The 20,835-nt window shown below is 44.0% G+C and overlaps 1 protein-coding gene across 3 annotated transcripts in view; it reads right to left on the bottom strand.

The window, feature by feature from the left end:
- Positions 1-5,390: 5,390 nt before the first annotated feature.
- The window catches only part of USP22 (ubiquitin specific peptidase 22), a 63,421-nt gene continuing 47,976 nt past the window's right edge, over positions 5,391-20,835 (bottom strand). For all 3 annotated transcript variants that reach the window (XM_029957891.1, XM_029957890.1, XM_018067259.1), the window contains 7 exons: positions 17,645-17,750; positions 15,628-15,786; positions 13,397-13,523; positions 11,804-11,895; positions 10,265-10,327; positions 8,261-8,410; positions 5,391-6,296 (listed from right to left, as the gene is read on the bottom strand). In XM_029957891.1, the coding sequence (XP_029813751.1) occupies positions 6,254-6,296; positions 8,261-8,410; positions 10,265-10,327; positions 11,804-11,895; positions 13,397-13,523; positions 15,628-15,786; positions 17,645-17,750 (740 nt within the window). In that variant the 3' untranslated portion in view covers positions 5,391-6,253. The remainder of the gene's footprint in view (positions 6,297-8,260; positions 8,411-10,264; positions 10,328-11,803; positions 11,896-13,396; positions 13,524-15,627; positions 15,787-17,644; positions 17,751-20,835) is intronic.

A 20,835-nucleotide genomic window follows, 5' to 3' on the forward strand; every position in this document is an offset into this window, starting at 1 on the left:
GGCACCAAAATCCTCAGTGGAATTTGGTTTAAATGTGGCAGCTCATCCAAGGCTGAGAACTTTCTAAAACACTGGATCTACATATGTTTGCTTTGGGTTACTCCAAATAGCTGTTAAAAGTGAGGAACCAGCTGCAGATTGAGCTGCTTCAAGGGAATATTTTTATCTGACCTGGCTTTGAAAGCTACCATAGAAAAATAAGGATTTCAACATATAACTTGAAGTTCTCATCTCAAATAAAGGAGAGTGTAGAAATTTTTTGCTTGGTGAGGAATTGCTCTTGGTAGGAGCTCATCCCTTCCACTTTCTCAAACTAAAACTTCAAGTTTGGAAGAATAAATGAGTCAATATATGTACAAACTGGCACTGGGAAAGCTGGAGAAAGCACAGAGAGTTATAAACAGACTCTGTCCCTTACATATTATGTATTTCTTTAAATGCAAATGCTTTTTTCTCATTAAAAAAGGCATCACTTGGGAGGGTGAGCCTTTCACTCTGGTCACCTCCCACACTCTCCCAGTACCAAGTCCATTGGCCTTCCAACCTCCAGGCCTCCTCTATCTCCCACTCTCTCAATGTGAAGACCCTCTTGGCCTCCCCTCTCACATTGCTACCTTCCCTTCCCACTGGGGCCTCCAATTCCACAGCATCATCTTCCATAGCCTTAGCTCCCTCCTGTGGAGTCTGCTCCAACAGGCTCTGCTCTCATGCCATCAGTTCCTGTGGTCTCCAGACCCGTGGTTTCCTGCCCCACAACCTCAGCTCCCAGAGTCTCCAACACCTTGGCCCCAAAACCTGTGGCATCATTAGCATCCCAGTTCCTCTAGTCCTCCAAGTGTCTTCCAGCCCCAGAAGTTGCCTTGGCCTCCACCCTTGTTCAGCCTCAGCACTCCCTTAGCCTCAGTTCTTTCTCATTCTGCATCTTTGCATAGACTAATCTCTCCTTCAGCCTCCCCAGTCTCTCGGTTTCTGTTCCAGCCCAGCCTCACTCTTTCTTGCCTTTCCACCATCTCCTGCTCTGCTGTTTGTCTCCTACACCCTTCAGTCTCCCCCTGCATTCTTGCTCAGCCTCTGCTCCTGCTGTCAGGCTCCTGTTTGTGCTCAGACCTCCAAAGCCTCTTGGTTTCTCCTCACCCTCCACTCCTGCTGTGTCCTGTTCCCTCTGTGCCTCCTACAGCACCACATTCCCCACTTTCCCTGGGGGCTCCACCAAGCCTGAACCCCCTCAGGTGGAGCCTCCCCAGCACCAACAGCATCTCTTCCTCCTCTTGGTTTCCCTTCCCTGCAGCCTGTCCCCCCATCAGCCTCTGCAGGGTGAATCCCAGAACGGTTTGGATTGGAAGGGATCTTGAAACTCATCTTGTTCTGCCCCCTGCCCTGGCAGGGACACCTTCCACTAGCCCAGGTTGCTCCAAGCCCTGTCCAACCTGGCCTTAGACACTTCCAGGGATGGGGCAGCCACAGCTCTTCTGGGCAACCCGTGCCAGAGCCTCACCAACCCTACAAGGAAGAATTCTTTCCCAATATCCCATCTAACCCTGCCCTCAGTCAGTGAAAGCCATTCCCCCTTGTCCTATCACTCCATGCCCTTGTCCCAAGTCCCTCTCCAGCTCTCCTGGAGCCCCTTTAGGCCCTGGAAGGGGCTCTCAAGTCTCCCTGGAGCCTTCTCTTCTCCAGGTGAACACCCCCAGCTCTCCCAGCCTGGTTCCAGCAGAGGTGCTCCAGCCCTTAGAGAATCTCCCTGGACTCCTCTGGACTTGCTCCACAGTTCCACCTCCCCCTCATGTCAGGGCTTCCAGAGCTGGAATCAGTGCTCAAGGTGAAGGGGTTTTGCACCTACCTTGGGGCAGCACCAGCACATCCTTCCCTTGCATCAGGACTGGGAAAGCTCCCAGCTCTGTGTCCCCTCTGCCCAAGCACTTCCCAGTGAGGATGGAGGTTCCAGGAGAAGGAAAACCCTCATGAACAGAAGGGGTGTCTCATCACTGCCCCTCCCCAGCAGGGAGCTCCCGTGGGCAGCACTGGGGACATGTGGCTTTAGCCCAGCTCTGGCAGCCTGTGGACCTTCAAGTGTCACCTCCAGGATCCCCCAGCCACGGCTGTGCAAGGAAATTCAGAACCTTATTTAAAACCAGGATTTAAAACCTGAACCCGTGCCACCGGTTTTGCAATTAGGGCATCCCTCGAGGATCAAGAGGCATCAATTATTCAAAGGAGAAAGCTTTTAGGGAAGTGTTTGTGCCAGCAACTGCAGGAGCTCACCCTGCGTGGCACCGGCAGCTCCTGCTCCGGCTGGCCCAGGAGGCCACTCACCTTCTCACACCCAGGCAAAGCCCATGTTGGGACAGGGCTGTTCCTCCTGTCATCAGGTGGCCCAGTGTCCCAGAAATTGGAGAGAACACTATCAGAAGCCAAGTGCTTTCCTCCTGCCCTGGGAGCAATCCCTCACCCTCCCCTCCCTGAGGGAATATAACTACAGTTATCAGCAGAGAACAGGTAACACAGAGCACCTTGAACAAAGCAGCAGTGAGAGTAATACACATCCTTAGTGCTGGGAGAACCAAGAGGAATCAATGGATTCGGTATCACATTTGCAGCCATTGGCCAGCAGCTCCAATGGATCACACCTGGAGACACCACTTCCAATACCAGACATTGTATGTATGGAACACAAGCAGTTCCAGCTGGGTGAGTCACACTAAATGGAATTAAGGGCACTAATTCTGAGCAGCAAGAGCACCCACCTGGGGTTTAACCAATTCTCCCATTTCTGCTTTTTCCATTGGGCACCAGCATCAGGCAAAGCTTTGGCTACAGTCGAGTGGCTGAGGGTCAGGAACATACACCTAAAGCCATTTTCTGGGTATTTTTGTGCCCCAAGTAGGGCTCTGTTCACTGCTGGCAGGTCACAGAACACACAACCACCATGAGCCTGCATCACTGCACCAGCCTTTGTTTCCAGTCATTTCTGCAGATGCCTCCTCCCAGCAGACCCAGCTGTGTCGATATGAAATGTGTCTCAAAGCAAACAAGTCAACCTCAAACTGCTCCCCGAGATGAGGAGGGTGAGCAGCTGAAGCAGCAGAGTTGTCACTCGAGGAGGAGGCAGGTTGTCACTGCTGTCTGTCAGCACATCGGGGAGGCTCCGCTTCACTCGTGCTCCGCGTTTTCCTACAGGAGACGTTGAGGGAGTTCCAGAGAAACCTCCCGGCTCCCCGGGGAATAACTCAGCACAGGAGCTGCACGGCTGCTTCTGAAGGGATGGAGGGCAAGAGAAGGTTGTGTTTGAGAGAAAGAAAGCAGCATGAGGGGTAGTGCTGCTCATAAGACAGCAGCTGCTCTTCCATTTTTATAGGAAGAGGGAAAATGCTCTCCCCTCCTCTCAGAACCTGCGCTGATTTACTGCTGCTGGAAACAGGACTGTGCCTGGTACAATCTGGGGAGGGACACGGAGGGTGGGATGGCAGGCAGGGGGGGGGGGGGGGAAAGAAAGGAATAAGAGCTTTTAATACACCAGGAATTCTGCTTTTGAAACCAGAAAGAGCCCTGAAAGCTCCCCCCGAAAAACCATCTGCGCCGGTGCAGTTGCACAGAGCAGAGCCCCCTTCACCAGATGGGCGGGGAGGAAAAAGCTAACGGTGATTTATACATCTGGCCTCGTCCCTGAACAGTTTGTTTCTAAAGGCTTAACAAAGCAGGCTGCAGTCGCTCCGGTGGCCGGGCGTGTGCCGTGCAAGAATTCATTAAGGCGGCAGCCAAAGGCTCAGACCTCGGCGCCACAAAGCGAAGGCTCCGGAGCACTCCTGACAGCCCGCGCGGTGGCACTGCTCCTCTGCTGCTCTGCTCCTCTGCTGCTCTGCTCCTCTGTTCCTCTGCTCCTCCTCTGGCTGCAGGACCCGCGGGAGCGCCAATGCAGCAGCCCTGGGAACGAGGAGAGGCTGATCTCGCCCTCCTCTGCAAGCCTGCTGCATTATTAAAAGGTAGCAGAGAGCGTCGTCAGGCATCTGCACGATCCCGCGCCCGATTCCGGGGGGGAAGGAAGGAGGGCCCCCCCTCCTGCGGGTGTGCCAGCCATCCGCATTTCTCCAGCCATTTTCCATTGGCGACAGGAACGCTCCGGGGAAACTGTGCAGCCCCCCAGTTACAGCTGGGAATTCTCTGAGGCACGATGGGTTACACAGGCAGGGGACGGGATGGCGACCCCCCCACCACACCCAGGGCTCTGGGTCTCAGCTGGCATTCGAGGTGCTTCCATTCCTTGCTCCTTCCTCCTTCCCCGTGTCAAGCTGTCGCAGAATTCTCTTGATGTACAAAACCTCCTCGTACTCTTCCAGTCTGTGTGCAAATCAAAAGAATTCCACCGCCCTTTTGTTCAGCTGCTCTTGCAAGATGCTCATTCAAAAAACAAACATGCTCAATTCCCTTATTTTACTGTTTGTCTGTTTATCAGATTGTGTCTCGGGGAGGTTAGACACGTATCAATCATTTCTAGTGCACAGAACCTAAAGGGTTGGACCCTTCTGTGTTTTCCCACACAGGTAAAAGCCAAGGAATGGCTGGCTGGATAATTATGCAGAGGTTAATGACCAGAGAAGCTGCTGCTGCCCCATTCCTGGAAGAGTCCAAGGCCATGCTGGACAGGGGCTTGGAGCAACCTGGGATACTGGAAGGTGTCCCTGCCCATGGCAGGGGCGTGGAATGAGATGAGCTTTAAGGTCCAACCCAAACCTTTGTGATTCTGTGATTTTTGGTGTGACTTTTACACCAACTTACACAGCGCCCAACTGACTCCTCGCCCTCTCCATAAGGAAGGGAACCAAAGCTATTTTTGCTCTCTCAGCTCTGTTCTGAGTGGTTTCTCTCACAGGCCGCGATTCTACCCCCAGCCCAACCTCCTGAGAGCAAGATCCAGCACACGAGCAGTTACTGCTGGTACCTGGACACAGCGATGGAGGGGGAGAAAAGGCCCCAGAGCTCCAAGCTACACACACCGACACACAGGCCGTGGTTCTGCAAGAGGAGAAAAGCATGTGAAGAGTTAATCCATGTGGGAGGATACAAGGAACCAATACCAGCCTAGCACATACCATGAAAATGTGTTGTTTACTTAGAGCACTGCAGAAGGGCTCAATAGCAGCAGATCCATCGCTCAAAGCTGCCCCTGCACCGACCGTTCCCAACAGATGGTACATTTTTCAATACTGAGGTTCTCTCAAGTGTCAGATATATATATAAATCCACCTTTGGAAGGCAGCAGGGAAAGAAAACAAACCAAAACCAGCAACAACAAAACAAGCACTTTTGAGAAATTCAAACTTATTCACAAGATTTAAAAAAAAAAACAAACGAAAAAAAAAACAAACCAGAAAAAAAAAGAACCAAGACCACTCTTACAGTATAAACACGCCAATTCATTCATTTTTACTGATGGTTGCATTTATGAATTTCATTCTCGTGAAAAAAGGGAATAAAAGGAAAAAAATTAAGAAAATAGCTATTTATAGAAAACAAAACAAAAAAGGGCTCAAACAGAACAGAATCTGTGCTGATGCTTCTGATGAGCAGTCCGATGGCATTGAACATTACCTGTGCAAGCAGGCATGCCTGAAAACCTGTCTGAGTACTGCAGCTTCAGTTCCACAATCCAGGATTTCTTTTATGGTTGTTGGGAAAAAAAGAGCCTAATAGTTTCATACTGTATTTATTTAATAACTAAAATTCACAAATAAAAAGATACTTGCAAAGTCCTTTAGTTGTCTCATCCCCTCCTCCTCCACTCTACTGCTTTCAGACCCATATGCATAAAAAAATGGGTTTGGATTTTTAATTTTAACTGTTATATGATTGGTCGTTGGAGCTGAAGCACCAAATGGAGAAGATGCTTTATGGAGATGAGGGTAGAACCCTTTGCCTTCCCACACACATTTTGGAGGAACACAGGAGATGTACCAGCGCCCGGACTCCTCTGCTCCCATTTCCCCCACCCAGAGCATTCCTTTCATTTTATATTTCCTCTGTTAAGTGACTGACTGCAGCCTCCTCTCCCCCTTTCTGTCCTCGTGGGACCGCACACACGTCGGACATTGTTCATTTCTCACTCTCCAGGCTTTGAGTCAGTGTCAAGTAGGTCCTGTTACAGCTCAGTGCGAGTTGGTTTTTAATGGGTCTTTTCATTTCAGGTAGGTTTGTGTGTCGATTTAGAAGGCTTGCGTATTTTCTTCCTTGTTTATATCTGACAAGCTGCTGGATAAGGCTATTCATACTCCAGGAACTGTTTGTGATAGAACAGCAAATATCTGCAAGAGAGCAGAGGGGCAGTTTCAGTTCTCTGCTCTGCATTGGAGAAGAGGAGAGTTTTCACTGATGGGATTATAAAATACAAGGGCTGTTCATTTGGTTTTTCTTTGCAATTTCTTGAAGCAACTCCAGGGACAGTAACCAGGGATGAGAAGAAGGGAAGCCAGCTGACATAATTTTACCAGCAACTCAGGAAACTGAACCATTACACATCAAAAAGGAGTCCCAAAACAGCAAACAGGAGCCCCAGGGATGTCCCATCCCTGGAAGTGTTCAAGGCCAGGCTGGATGGAGCTCTGAGCAACCTGGTCTAGTGGGAGAAGTCCCTGCCCAGGGCAGGGAGTTTTTAAGGAAATTTGTCTCCTCCTACCCAGGCTATTCTGTGAAACAAACCTTGTTGTACAATTTACTTAGAACGTGAAAGCTCTGGAAGATTGGACTGTGTTGGTGCTCAGACAGGAATCAACTGGACACTAATGTGACACAAAATAAAGGTGTTTTAAGATGCAACTGTTGCTTTAGAGTCACATTTACTAGAGCATCAGACACCAGGATTATTGCAAACTGCCTTCCATTTACAGGTACAGAAGCAAAAGGAAGAAGCAGCCATGTGGGTGAACACTCCCAATCAAATATCCAGTGTCTCAATCTGTACTCAAATCTGGTGTTTTAAAGGATGAAATTCTTCCTTTCCTTAATTCTTGTGTATGTGCTGGTACAGAAGGGAGCCCAGCCCTCAGCAGTGACACATCAGAAGAAGAGGACTCATCACAAGCTCACACAGCCACTGATGAGCCTTAAAATGCTCCAGAGCACTTCTGACACTTTCCAGTTGCTATCCTTCCATCCAGGCCCTATGGAGCTTCCCTCACACAGTGCAGATCTACTCAGTGTCAGCCTTTATCTGAACCAGGGAAATGGATCAGAGCTCAAACCAGCCTTTAATAAGATGGACAGGCAACAGTTGTGGTGCACATCCTCTCCTCCTTGCCTCTGGCAGGTCCTTCCACAGCCATCCCCCCCGGGCACCAGCCACTTGTGACTGATTTACAACAAACTCATTTCTTTGCTGACCTCAAAGCACAAGGTCCTTGTCAAATCTTTTAACACTAAAATTCAGATATTATGGATTTTATTTTTTTTTTCACTTCTGGGTTGAAGTTCAAAAAAATGAAAAAAAAAACACCCAAAACCGGGAAAATCTATTAAAAAAATTACAAACTGAACATTGTGCCTGCAGCAATCCTTGAAAATGTCAGGAATAATTAAAGTAAGAACAGTAAAGGCTTATCTTGCCAGTACCAAGTCTACAGTTGAAAATGCAAAATGAAGACTTCAGATTTTAAGTTGCTTTAAGCACCAGTCCCCAGTGCTTCTCTCAAACGAGGAACACCACGGTGCTTCCCTTTGCAAACTGCTGCTCTGCACTCCCAAAACTTGATTAATGCAACTCTGTGAAACCATAATCTCAATCTGAAATCAATTTAAAGCCATGAGCTAAGAAACAGCTCATGTTCTCTACCTGCCTCCCACAGAGCCTTGTAACTCTGGGTCAAACCATTTTCTTAATGGATTTTCTTCAAATCTTTTACATTCATAGTAATCCAAAGGTTCTGCAGGCAAAGACTGGATTGTGTCATGGAGGTAAGTACTGCTCCCACACTGGGTGATCCCATCACTCTGGTTTTCAAAATCCTTTCCATTAGCAAGAGTTTGGACATGAGCACCAGTTACAGACACTGCTGAGTCACCTGATGTTCCTCATCCTTCCCCTCTTTTTAAAACAATTGTGCATATATATATATACATATATATATATAATTATGCATAGATTGATGCTGAAGCACTGAACACCACACAGAGACAGGAGGTATTCAAAGGCAGAAATTATCCTTCTCTATGACTGAAAGGTTTTTTAAAGTCACAGTTTCCCTTCTTTTCCCCTTCCCAGCTGACCACTTACCCTTCACTGTCTAGCACATCCTTAATGCTTGCCTTGGTGATTATGGCATCATCACACTTGAACCACTGGTCCTTGTGCTGCCTGATGAAGCTGGTATAATGCCCACTCTCCAAGGTTCCCTGGTGATTAACTACTGCAAACAAGGAATACCTGGGGCAGAAAACAGTTAATGAACACGTGGATCAAAAGGGGAAAAACAACGGACATTTCAGACAGGCAGAAGCTTTTGTTCACAAACACATATAAGCAATGGTAAAGGATCTGATCCATCAATAAAACATCAGCTTTAACATCTACTGGGAAGAGGGAGTCCTTGCCAAGGGAAAAACCCGCATTTTTCTTTTCCTGTTTTGCTATTTCTGCAACTCTCCAGTCCAGTGACAGCCATCAGCTTTAACACTTCTGGCTACCAAAGATTTTTCTTCTAAAATATTGATATTGGTACACTCCTGAAGAGGACCACTGATTATCTAGTCTGACCTTCTACTTCCCTGCATTGCTCCAGTGAACCAGAAAAAAAAATCCATTTGAGGTATGGAGAAGGAAGCAATCTTAAATATTTCTGAACTAATTTATTGATTAATTGTCCTTAATCTGGAAAGTCTGTACCTATTTTGAAATACTGAATATATTCAGCCTCAACTTCCAGCTCTCAGATGCTGCTGTGCATTTGCCTGAGAAACAGCAGACACAACTCTGTTCCAAAGATACTGATAATCAAGTTGCTCTCATTTTCCTTCTCCTTTTCTTTCCTTAAAAAGGAGAAGACTGAAGTTTTCAGCTCTTTTGTTTGAAGGTAAGATTTTGTTTCCAGTCCTAAATACACTTGTGGCTCTTTTTCAAATGCTCTCCACTCTCTTTAACTCTTTCATAAAATGCTATACTCGAACTGTGTGTGTGATACAAGCACAGCTGCCCAATGGTAAAATAATCTCTCTAATCTCACTTCATATTGTCCTACTCATGTTTAAAATTCACAGAGCTCCTTTGACACAGTGGTGCCACCACAAGGCACCTATTCACTGACTGCCTATAGAGCCACTGATTTATAGTCACCCTCTTCTAGTGGAGTCCTTTAATCCAACTAGGACAGGCACAAATTTCAGTCCCAGCTGGAGGATTCCAAGGTTGCCCCAGCTCTTTAACTGGCACCCAGATTACTGAGCAGCCCAGGTGCCTCTGCTCTCATTACCTAAATCCTCTTCTTTTTTAACACCTTCTCCAACTTAAGGCATGTGCAAACCTCAACAGTGATTAGCTGTGTTTCTTTCAGACCTTTTCTAACACTGTTAAACACCCCACTCCTCATGAATCAAGCTGTAGGACCACACAACACCTGCCTGGTACCTGCCTGGATGACACCTGCACCAAAACCTGGTTAGCTTGTCTTTAAATCTTTGTGTGATTCCAGTTTCTTACTCAAACTTTTAGTAGCAAATGAAGTGCCTTGAATTTAAATACACAACAGCAGCACACAACTAGCAATGAAAGTTGTAACCTTATTTAAATGAAGAGATAGGGTTTGTGTGACCATTTTTATTCCCATGAAGCTATGGATACTGGTTTCAATTACACCCCCTTTACATTCTTGAGCAAATTCCATATCATTTACTCTGACTGTTATCAATACCTGACCAAGAGACCCCAGGATTACTGGGATCATCTATCTGGGCCTTTGAGTGTCACTGTTCTATAAACTCTCTTTGGTCTTCTGGCACTCCCTTGGCCATTGCAATAGAAAGAGGATTATTTAAAGGAAACCCCCATCCCCTGTAAGGCTGTAACCACAGGTTTTACCTCTGCCCACAGCCTGGTTGCTGGGGGGGATCACCCCCAGCTCTCAAACTCCACGGAAGGGCAGGAATTATAGCGAGTGAAGCTTTGTTTTGCAACAGTTCAGACTTGCTGTGCTGTCAAATATGGTAATGCAGGATATACAGCAGAGTATCTCCTTCTAGAAGGCAACTACCTTTCACAGTAGGAGTCATGGAATGTACCACTTACTTATTATCATTGTTTAGACTATCCGTCGGCTGCTGGTACTGCCCGTTCATTCTGCTCTCTTTACTGCAACACACACACACACAAAAATCCAGTCACTTAAAGCAGAGGCTTCCCAAACCCAGGAAATAGGTCTGACATGACACAGCCTGTTTGCCAAATCCGGGTCCTTACTCCACAACACTGCTGAGCATCAAAAGGCTGATTAGGATGCTAAGGATGCTTTATTTGCTCTCAGAGCAATGCTACTTCACAAACAGCATTTCTGCTCCTGGTCAAGGCTTCAGTGCTGCAAACACACATCTGTTTACGTCAAATCTTTTATCCAAAAAGCTTAAAAACAGGTTAAGAAAAGATTTGTATTTGAAACCCAGGAAAATATCTAATTACATCAATCCTTTATCTCGTGATGGGTCAATCATCCTGGCTCTGACTTGTAAATTCATTTTGTGTTTTGACAGCAGCAATAGGATTATGCTGTTGATTTCAGAGCCGGTAAAATTCAGACTACTGAGTTATGCCTGCTGATTATCCCAGCTCTATTCCATTATGCTGGATACCTTTCATCAGCAGAGCCTGTTTTATCCAGGGAGAATTCATCACAGAGGAACAGGGAAGTCTCAAAATCTCTAGAATGTATTGGAATAAACCATATATTCTTAATATAACACTATTTAACAGAGCTTCAGGGCTCTCCTTTCTCTCCTGGTAGAAGCATCTACATTTTTCCAGGGAAATGGGGAGGGCAGGCAAACCTTGACATGACTAGTAAAATTCTAACATCAAACAGAGCTCTCTCTGAGATGCCATGTTCTGGGGCTTTCTGCGTTGCTTCAGATATAAATCAAATCTGAAAATCCTCTTGTATATTTGCATGGAGTACTGACAAATACTCGTTAACTGAGCTGATTAAATTCCTTTCATAAAGGTGTATTTGTATAAATGGCACGTCCTCCACAAACCTGGGAGGTGGGGGAAGTCTTGCTGTTTCTGTTTAAACACCAATTAGAAATACCTATGTTAGTCTGGACTATGTTTTTGCTTCTTGCAGCATTCTCTAAACAAAAGCTGAAGGTACAAAACAAAAAACTCCAGCTTTGCATATGTACAGGAATAGAAAGGAAGGATTTTTGTAACTTCATGAATACAAGGCTAGGCATAAGGTTGGGTGCAGTCTGGATAACTGCACAGGATGGTTGGTGGGTGGGCACTCAGGTGATGGGATCAAAACAGAGATCTAAAGGCAGGATGGATCTGGGTCTATAAATTCAACTGGCAACAAGAAACATAACACACAGTAATTAAAAAAAAAATAAGTAATGTTTAAATATAAATCTTTCTCAGGCACATGAAACTCTACAGTTTATCTAAAACTGAGTTCAGAAAAGCTACACCTCTCAAGGAGAAGCCCCCAGCAGAAGCGCCGCTATCCAGACTGTCCTATCCCGCGACTCAGGGATGTTCCATGTTTCATGCTGCACGTGGATGAACTGGCAACCAGTTCTGTGCAGGTCTGGGGGGGATTTTGGACTTGGTACACACCTGGAAGCCATGAAAGGTGTCATGTCCAGCTCCAGTGGAAACGAGACATACGTAGTGATCTTCCGCCTCAGTTTGGCTGAGTGTTCAAACCGCTGCGGGCAAAGGGGGACAGGTTTTTTTCTTTAGACAAAAACTAAGTTTTATGTCTTTTAGAAATGTCCTAAGCTTAAAAACAACAACATGAAAGCATATTAAGAGTCAGTATTGCAGGGACACCCCCAGATTTTTCCTACCAGCTCTCTGGGCTGGGAACCCCATGTAAATTCTAACACATGTCTACCAGGAAAATAAATCACCATTTTTGGGCTCAGTATTAATACCATATTAATTAGATTGTTTACTTTAATATCTGTGCATACAAACTTATTCCTAAGTGACATGAATAAAAAAAATATACTAAACAGAGAGAGCACACACAGCCTTTACTCAAACCAGTGTTCATTTATACTAGGACTGTTCAAATCCATGGCTGCTGCCTACCCTGGCACACAGAACTGGTGACAACTGGAGCTTGCCTTCAGATTCACACACTTAATCCACCCATCCAATCATCTCAAGTGACAGGAGTCAAGCCTACACAGGAACACCAATTCAAATTAATGCAAAAAATGGAATATGATAACAAAAAAAGCCTTGTCCCTCGGCCAAAAGGGGCCTGCAATACCCACCATCCTCTCCTCATCTTCTTGATTGAACATTACATGGAAACAGGAACAAATACCAGAAAGAGATGAATGAGTTTCTATTTAAAGGCAGCTTCTCACTCAATTTCTCAGAAATTCTGCTCTATTTACACTTCAAGTTAATTATTTTCCAACTGTGATGCCATAAGAATTCCCTAGCAACAGATCCAGATGTGAAAAGCTGAGACTTCTGCAATTCTTATCTTTCGAGTTTCTTTCTCTCTTTAACACGTGAAGTAAAATGAAATTTGCATTTTGCATGGACAGGACAACAAAATCACTTACGAAAAATAATTTATTTTCAAAAAATCTTCAGTCAAATACTGAACTGAGTATGGGAAAGGGGATGAGCACATTCACCTTGACTTGCCCAAAGAGGAGAATCCCCACTTAGCACCACATTTCAGACAGAAATTGTACAGGACTAAACTATCTGAGGGCACCAGCATTATCTACCATAATTCCATAGGACATCATCTGCTTTGGAAATCTTTAAAACTGCATCGCAGTTGGGACGACACAAAAAATGTTCCTCCACTGCTATCAGAACTTTTTCATGCCTTTCCTTCAACAGAGGCATTTTTTTCAGTGAAAGTGTAAAAATATTACCATGCAGGATGAGTGTTACTGGAGATTGGTGTCTGTGCTGGTTCACGTATTAGACCAGCTTTCCATCCTGTTTCTGGATTCTGGCTGGTTAAATTCCCACAGACATACTGCAAAGCTACATTATAGATAATGTCACACTATCTTAATAGAAAATCTAGCTGGGCAATGCAAGCTGTTTTTTATATTAATTTATATCATAAAAGCTTAGTCAGTGAAAGCCAGAAGATATGTCCAGGAACTCAGCTCATCCTCTCAGAGGGGAAATCACGTCCTCTGCTCTGTCAGCCCCCTCTGAACTTACTTTGAGATGAAAACAGGCCACAATGGGTAACTTCTTCATAGTGAGTTGTTTGGTGGATTCCTGGTAGCTATGGCAACCACTACATTTGATTTTGGCACTGCTTCCTAGATGTTCTGGCCTTGTAAACCTAAAAAATACATTGAGAAGTAGAAGGATGCACAAAACAATCAGATGATTTTTCACACATGCTGCAAACAGTTTTACCTGTGGGTAAACAGTTTTACAGTGGGTCACTGGCATCACAAGAGACAGAGTCCATGGCTTTTAAGTGCCATTTGGAAAAAAACCCTATAAATAATGTAAAGTGCTATGGTTCAGAGGCTCAAATCTGACACTGACCACTGATCTACTTGGGAATATTGCACTGAAGTGCATCAGTGTCTGAGAAAGGAGCTCAGTGTCAGTTCATCTCCTACAGCAGAACAGCTAATTTTCATACAGGAAGCAAAGATCTTTTGTTTTCAAACCCAAAAACATTGTTATGGAAGACACTCCTCTGCAAAACACTCTTCTACCTTGTAGCCCTCCAGGGTTGGGATCAAAGCTCTGACATGGAAAGGGCTGTAAACACCAAGTTCTTTTCAAAATACAGATACCTTTCAAAAAACCCTGTGTTGACAACTAGAAAAATCTCTTTCAAAATTTTCAGACAGAACTGCTCAAGGGAGATATGGGAGAGACCATTACAGAACAGGGAACTGCTCAGAGAAAATGTACTACCTCGATGTTCTCACTACAAACTAAAGCAAAATCCCTCTTTTCCAGATATTGTCAGCACAGAAAGGGCAGGACCATGGACTGTTCAGACCTTTCCTCCAAGTTTAGACTTCCGTGGGGAAATCAGTCATCTTCCCAGAACCTGCCCTGCAACTGGGATTTTTGAAATGAAATATCTTGAAATAAAATTGAAAATTTTACATTACTGCACACAAAGCATGTGGGGGTAACCCTGCCCTGTCTCACTCTGACTATGACTAATGCAGACTCCAGCATTAAATGATCCCACAGCCTCTTGGTCTCTCCTCTTGATTAATTAACAAGATTTCCTTTATCTGGCCTATGTGCCATCATTCTCTGGGTTTGGTTTGCTGTTTTTTTTTCCTTTGCTATTGTTTGTTTTCTCTTAAGTCTCTAAAGAGGCTTACAAATGTGCTGTTGTTGTTTCAGTGCCCTCATCTTTCTGGTTTTGTGTCATATTCCTGCTCAGTCCTTCCTTCTTCAAGCCAACTTCAGTTGCATGGCCACACTGGTTGACAGACCTTTCCTTCTTGCTAACTTTTGGGTAAAAACCTAGACCCATCCTCTTTATCCATTAGAGTTCAACTTCTTTCCAAAATCCATACTCTTTGAGGGCATCTTTGAACCCAGATGTTTTTCCTCCCCCAACATCATCTCTGATTCTACTAATCTCCATGTTCAAGAAAGTCACCAAAATTCAACCAGTTTTGCCTCCTGATGCATTCCTGCATGAGCAATTTCTCCTTTGTACTAATTCCCCTGTTTCCTGAAAATTACTGATCTTAACAGTAACAACTCAGAAATCAGATGTTAGAGATTATAAATTCGTGTTTTAGGAGGATTAGCTTTGCCTCAGGTTCCAGGTAACCTCTTCCTCAGACATATATCTACACTTGCCACAAAAAAAAAAAAGACTTTCAGATCTTCTAAAAGATCCATGTTAACTGTACAGAAAGCCATAACCTGCTCTCCAGGTACCTGTTTCCAAGATGCCCAAGTTTCAGGCTCAGAATTAGCTTTTCCTTTTGAAAGCTCAATTCCTTTAATCCTCAATGACACCCCTACAACTCAGCTGGCAGCAGCTGACCCTCAGCTCTGCTTAGAGCAAAATCAGATTCGTACTTAGATGAATATTAAATGCATGGTGAACACTTTTTATGTGCTTTCTTAGCCTACACCACCCAGAACATGGAGGCAGACACTAGTGATTTCAATCACTTAAAACCACGTTGCCTGGCAGCAGCCAGTGCAAAATTTGCTTTCTCTTTGCATCGTGTGGCAACAGGTTTTGAGTGCTTATTGCCAGCCCTGCTGTTGCTCTGAGCCTCCTTTGCCTTCTCACTTTCTCATATGGAAACAACAAAAATACGTGTAAAAACACCGTCAGGGGACACAAAGCCTCACTTAGTCCCACTGTTTAGTGCCACCTGGAAAAGAGGATGAAGCCAAATCCTGTTTATCCCCCCCAAAAGTGTGTTTTGCTCACGCTGTACCTTCGCAAGCAGTCTGTGAGAGTGGTGGTGCCCGAGACGTGGCTTTCCCCGTTCACGACACTGCCGTCACTCCCCGGACTCAGCGGCCAGAACGGGGTGGAAGAGCCTGGCAAATCCAAACTGATGTCCCAGAACGGGTCTATCGTTGTGGAAACACCGCTGTGGGGAAGAGAACGGTTCAACAGGTGTTTAAAGGAAGGAAAAGGAACGGTCTGTCTCGCTCTGGGGGTGCACACCAGGTACTTCATTTTGAGGGCTTTGGGATCTCCATCACCCCTAGAGGGCACTAGGAGATGACAGAAAATAGAGCTGCTCTAGAGTGTTTTCCCACAATTGATCGTTTTCTTGAATATTTAAAAGCCATATGTTTGGGGAAACGAATGTGATGTACTAAATGGAACATATAAGCATTTAATACATTCTCTCACTCACTGGAGCCCTGTGACTCAGAGCAGAGTCACTCTGAGATACAGGTACTGGTCATGGACCAGTATAAAAATGATGGCAGCTACATGCCATCCAAGCAGTTTAGAAGCTGGTCTTCTCTGGTCAAGACAAGGAAGATGGTGCTTAAGCCTACTTCAAAAAAAATAAAGAGCCTTTAAATATTTTGCTGCCCAGCAGTGCACTGAATTCAGCATTGCAGTTCCTATCAGCATCTCCTACAGCCTTTGGAATTTGAAAGGCCAAAGAATAACTGCACCAAGCAGTAGCTTATGTTCTCCATCATATTTCTTTACAAGACAGCTGAAGACAAGCCAAGAGCCAGACCATGGAAAAAGCTTCTCAAAATTTTAACTAGTATTGACTCAAATCTTTTGCAGCATTTACATTTTTAAGAGAACTCCACAAGTTCGGGGTCTAAGTTCTTCATTTGGAAGCACATTCTTCTTGTACCTTTTATGTTTATTTTCTGAGTTCTCCCTTCCTCTAAAACTAGTGTCTTTCACTCTGCAATCTCATTAAGCTTTCAACATTCTGCCTTTCTCCCCTGCTTCATTTGTGCAAAAGTTGTCAATTTTCAAAAGCAAACTTCTTTTGTTAAAGTTTCATCAATGTTAATATTGTGTCATAACACATCAAGCTTTGCATTATCACATAAGGATTCTGTGGCTCTACCAGGCAAAGAACAAAATTTCCTATGTTTTCCTTACAGTAAATCTTCTCCAAATCCCTCCAGGAAACTGAGAATAAAAGCAGATTCAAACAAGCCCAGCCCCACAGTCCATCTGCAGGACAGTAAGAATGTAAGGCAGAACAAAAACCAAGAACTCTGACTTCTGTGCTATGGCAACACAAAACACCTCCAAAAAGAAGTCAACTTGCTCCGGTACAAAGCAGGGCAATAAATACATTTCTCCTTAATCTCATGAAACCTTTTTTTCTGGTACCTGAGATTACATGAGGTATCAGCCTCTTTGAAACCTCTCCTGATGATACATAAGGCTCCTGATTGAAGAAAATCGTGGTTCTGTATCAGAATTTTCTTCAAATGTAGTTGCAATTATGTACTTTCAAATCCAAAGAGCTCTTGGAAGTCTCTTCCTCATGAACTTGGAAAACAACCTTTTCTAGATTAGTAGAGTTTATATGCATAAGCCCACAGTACCTTCTAGGCAACTTTTTGGTATGTCTTAATATATGACACTTAACTGGTAACAGATTGCATTTTACCTGATAGAAATTATAGAATCCCATAATGGTTTGGGTTGGAAAGGACATTAAAGCTCATTTCATTCAGTTCCACCCTCTGCCATGGGCAGAGACACCTTCCATGAGACCAGTTTGCCCCAAGCCCTGTCCAACCTGGCCTTGGACACTTCCAGGGCTGGGGCAGCCACAGTTTCTCTGGGCAACCTGTGCTGGTGCCTCAAGATGTTGCATTTACACAGTTTTTGCCTTGCTGGAATTTTGGTGGTATTTACTGATGTTCAAGACAGAAAAGGTTCAGTGCACTGTTGCACTGGAGGGGTAGCAGATTCAAATCAGAGCCCAGGATCAGGAAAAAATGACTTACTGGCAGACTTGACAGGTAACATCTGACTGCAGTCCACCTGTGAAGATTTGGTCTATGATGCAGTTACAGTGGTTGGGGTTGTTGGCCTTCTTCCCATTATCATCACCTGCAGGAATGCAAACACAGGCTCAGAAGTCAAAAATCCTCCAAGGGAACATTGGTTTGTCTTGGACTGTGTTCCTGGAACTCTTTCTAACAAACTTATACTGCAAGTTCACATGGACAATACAGAACCCTGAAAACACTGCACATTGAAGAAAGCAAGGAAACAAGATGAGAACTTCTAGAAAAATATAATCAAAGGTGATTAAATACAGTTCACTCCTGCAGAGGTGATGCTTTAAGCCATATTTGCTCTTAGCCAAACCCTTGTTCAGGGTATCTCCCTTTACAAAGATTTGCTTTGCACTGCCTGGAATAAAGATCAGCTCTTAAGACACAGGAGTTGCCAAGATGGTTGATGAAAATGAACATTTAGCTTTTTTTCCTAATGAACAGAGAGGAGAAATATCAGCAAATGCTGCTTTTTAATTATATCCCAGTCAAATTCTGCGAGTAGAGTGAGGGGAGAGGGTTTGTGAAGACCCATCAGCCCCCCCAGCCTGCTGCCTCCATCCCACCCTTTCAGCATCAACATGTTCTTTCCATACACATTTTCACCAGTGGGAAAATGAAAGATGTCCTTATCTGAAGTGGGGAGATCATGCTGTGCCCCCCTCCAGCTTCTCTGGAGACACAGCAATCCTCTGAGTTCCCAGGGGGCACAGTGAACACATTTCCATCTTTTAGGCATCACAAACTCTCACTGGAGTGACAAGGCCTTGGGAGCATAGTAGTAATTTTTATGATTTGAGTGCTGAGATTAGGCCAATTCAGCTTTCTTATACTAACTAGAGCATTAAATAACCAAAAAGTTCTTCGTACAGCTCTCAGGCTCAAAGCTTTCTCCCTCCATTCCCCAAAGGTGAACCAGGAGTGATACATTTTTCCTTTGATTTCCAAGGCTGTGCACTGTTTATTTTCCTTGGGTAGGATGCAACTGGGTTTGTTTTGCAGTCAGAGATGCACACACCAACTATTTCACAGCACCAGCTGATTATTTCGTGAAGGACACCTTAAAGATGTCCTCCCATCTCCTACAACAGAAACTGCTCTGACAGAACTACGTTTGGCCATGTTTCCCAGTGTCTTTAACTTTCTTGGAAGTATTTAATATCTGAAACTAAAATGCTAAGATGCTGACTCCTCAGATCACAGCTATTTCTCAAAACCAATTAATTTCTAGACAAAAATTTCCAAAAATCCACCTGAAAAAACTAAAAGCATAGGGCAAAAGACCACTTTCCTCGTGACTGTGATGCTCTAGCTGGAATCTTCTTGCAGCAGGAAGAAATAAGATTTTTTTTTTTTTTCCAGTGAAGTTTTAGAAGTTTGTTGGAGAATATTATATAACCTGATAAAGGTTCTACCTAATACTAAGTGTGGAAAAGCAGCCATAGGTGATACCTACTAAGCTGCAATAGGCCACTTGAGTTAATTAGATCCTAAATGCCTCAGGAAAGCTCTCCCTCAGCTGCCGGATTTAGGCTTTAGAAACTTTTGTTTGAACTTCCAAGAAAAGCACATTGTTTCCTTAAAACAGCTCTTGAACAAAATGCTCCAAAATTAGATTTCAAGTGTACTGAGGTTCAAGCTGGGGGTTATCAGACCCCCTCTCAGGCATTTCTTGCTGGGAATTTCAGTTAAATCTTACTGAACTTAAGAGCTTTTAAAAGTCTCAATGCTGCTAAGCTAATGAAGAGGGCACACAGGAGAGAGACTGTACAAGGCATCTCTCACCTACAAAAATAGCTCACTTAGAAGCTTTAAAGGAAGAAAAAACATTTAAAAAATGCTGGTTTTTATCCTTCTTTAAAAAAACTCCACTTTTCCTTTTTAAAGAATCCACACGTCCTTGTAATCTCACCATTCCAAACATTATCTCCCTCTGGTTTGTTTTGAGGGGGCAGAAGCAGAAAAACAAGCGTTGAGAGATTTTTTTCCTGGACCACAGGTACCATCCCAGTTGGGCACCTTTAACAGACAAGCCATTTCCACCTACAGAGAGAACCAGCTCTCCCTTTTCAATTACCCAAGTCAATCAGGATCAGTGATGAGAGGGTCTCCAAAGAATACCCTGGCAGGCTTGTTCCCAGCAAAACAGAAGGGCATTACCCACTCAACATTATTTCCCATGACATTTGGTTGGAGAGGAGGGAAAAAAAAAAAGAGTAAGATTACCACCTACTCACACTTGTCAATATGGAACAGATGCTGAGAGGAGGTAAATTATGCAGCTGAGAACTAGAAGCTGCTAGATTGTTGTGCTCAAGTTAAGGTTCCCTTCAACATTTCTGTCTCAGAAAGGAGGTTTTAATTTCTTTTTTTTTGTTTTGTTTTATTTTTGTTTTTAAAACTGGTCATAATTCTTACCGGGAAAAATCAGCAGCTTCTTCTAAGAGTGGTCAGCACAAGACTAAAATCAAACTTGAAAATACATTAATGTACACACTAATGTAATTATGAGAATGGCAGATGAGTTTGCAAGTTTGAATTCCAATTATATGCAACTCTCAAAAAACGCCACAAAAGTTACTGCTGTGTCTGTGCAATAACTAAGCATATTAACTTGTGTTCAAATACACAGGCATTTAATACACTACTAAAGGTAAATAACACATAGCAACTGTAAGAACAGCTACAAATAACCTTCTAACATTGTTTTTGGTTTTGAAATAAAAATAAAGAAGTTCTGCCTCCATTTTCCATTCTGTATTTTTAAATGAGAAAAAGGAAGTCAAGAACTGTCAGATTTAAAAAGGGGCATTTATCAAATAAGACATTAATGTTAATATTTCTGCTTTACTTTGGCCCCCAGTGTTTTGGGCATGTGCTTGTTATTTATGACAAAGCAGTGTACACACAGATCTATATGGATCATAGCAGATGACATGTTTCAGAAGCATATGCTGTATCTGTTCCTAAGAATATCAAGCAGAATTCACAGAGCAGGGCAGTGTTTTCCTCCCCAGTCTCAGCACACCATTCCTTTTTCTGTCATGATACCTCACACCAGGCTCCAGATTTCCTTTGTAGCACTCCTTGTTAAAGGTGAATGCAGAATGCTTCATGAAATCCAAATAAATGAGGAA

Source organism: Manacus vitellinus, unplaced genomic scaffold (genome assembly GCF_001715985.3).
Source record: "Manacus vitellinus isolate BGI_N305 unplaced genomic scaffold, ASM171598v3 scaffold_12_pilon, whole genome shotgun sequence".
NCBI lineage: Eukaryota > Metazoa > Chordata > Aves > Passeriformes > Pipridae > Manacus > Manacus vitellinus.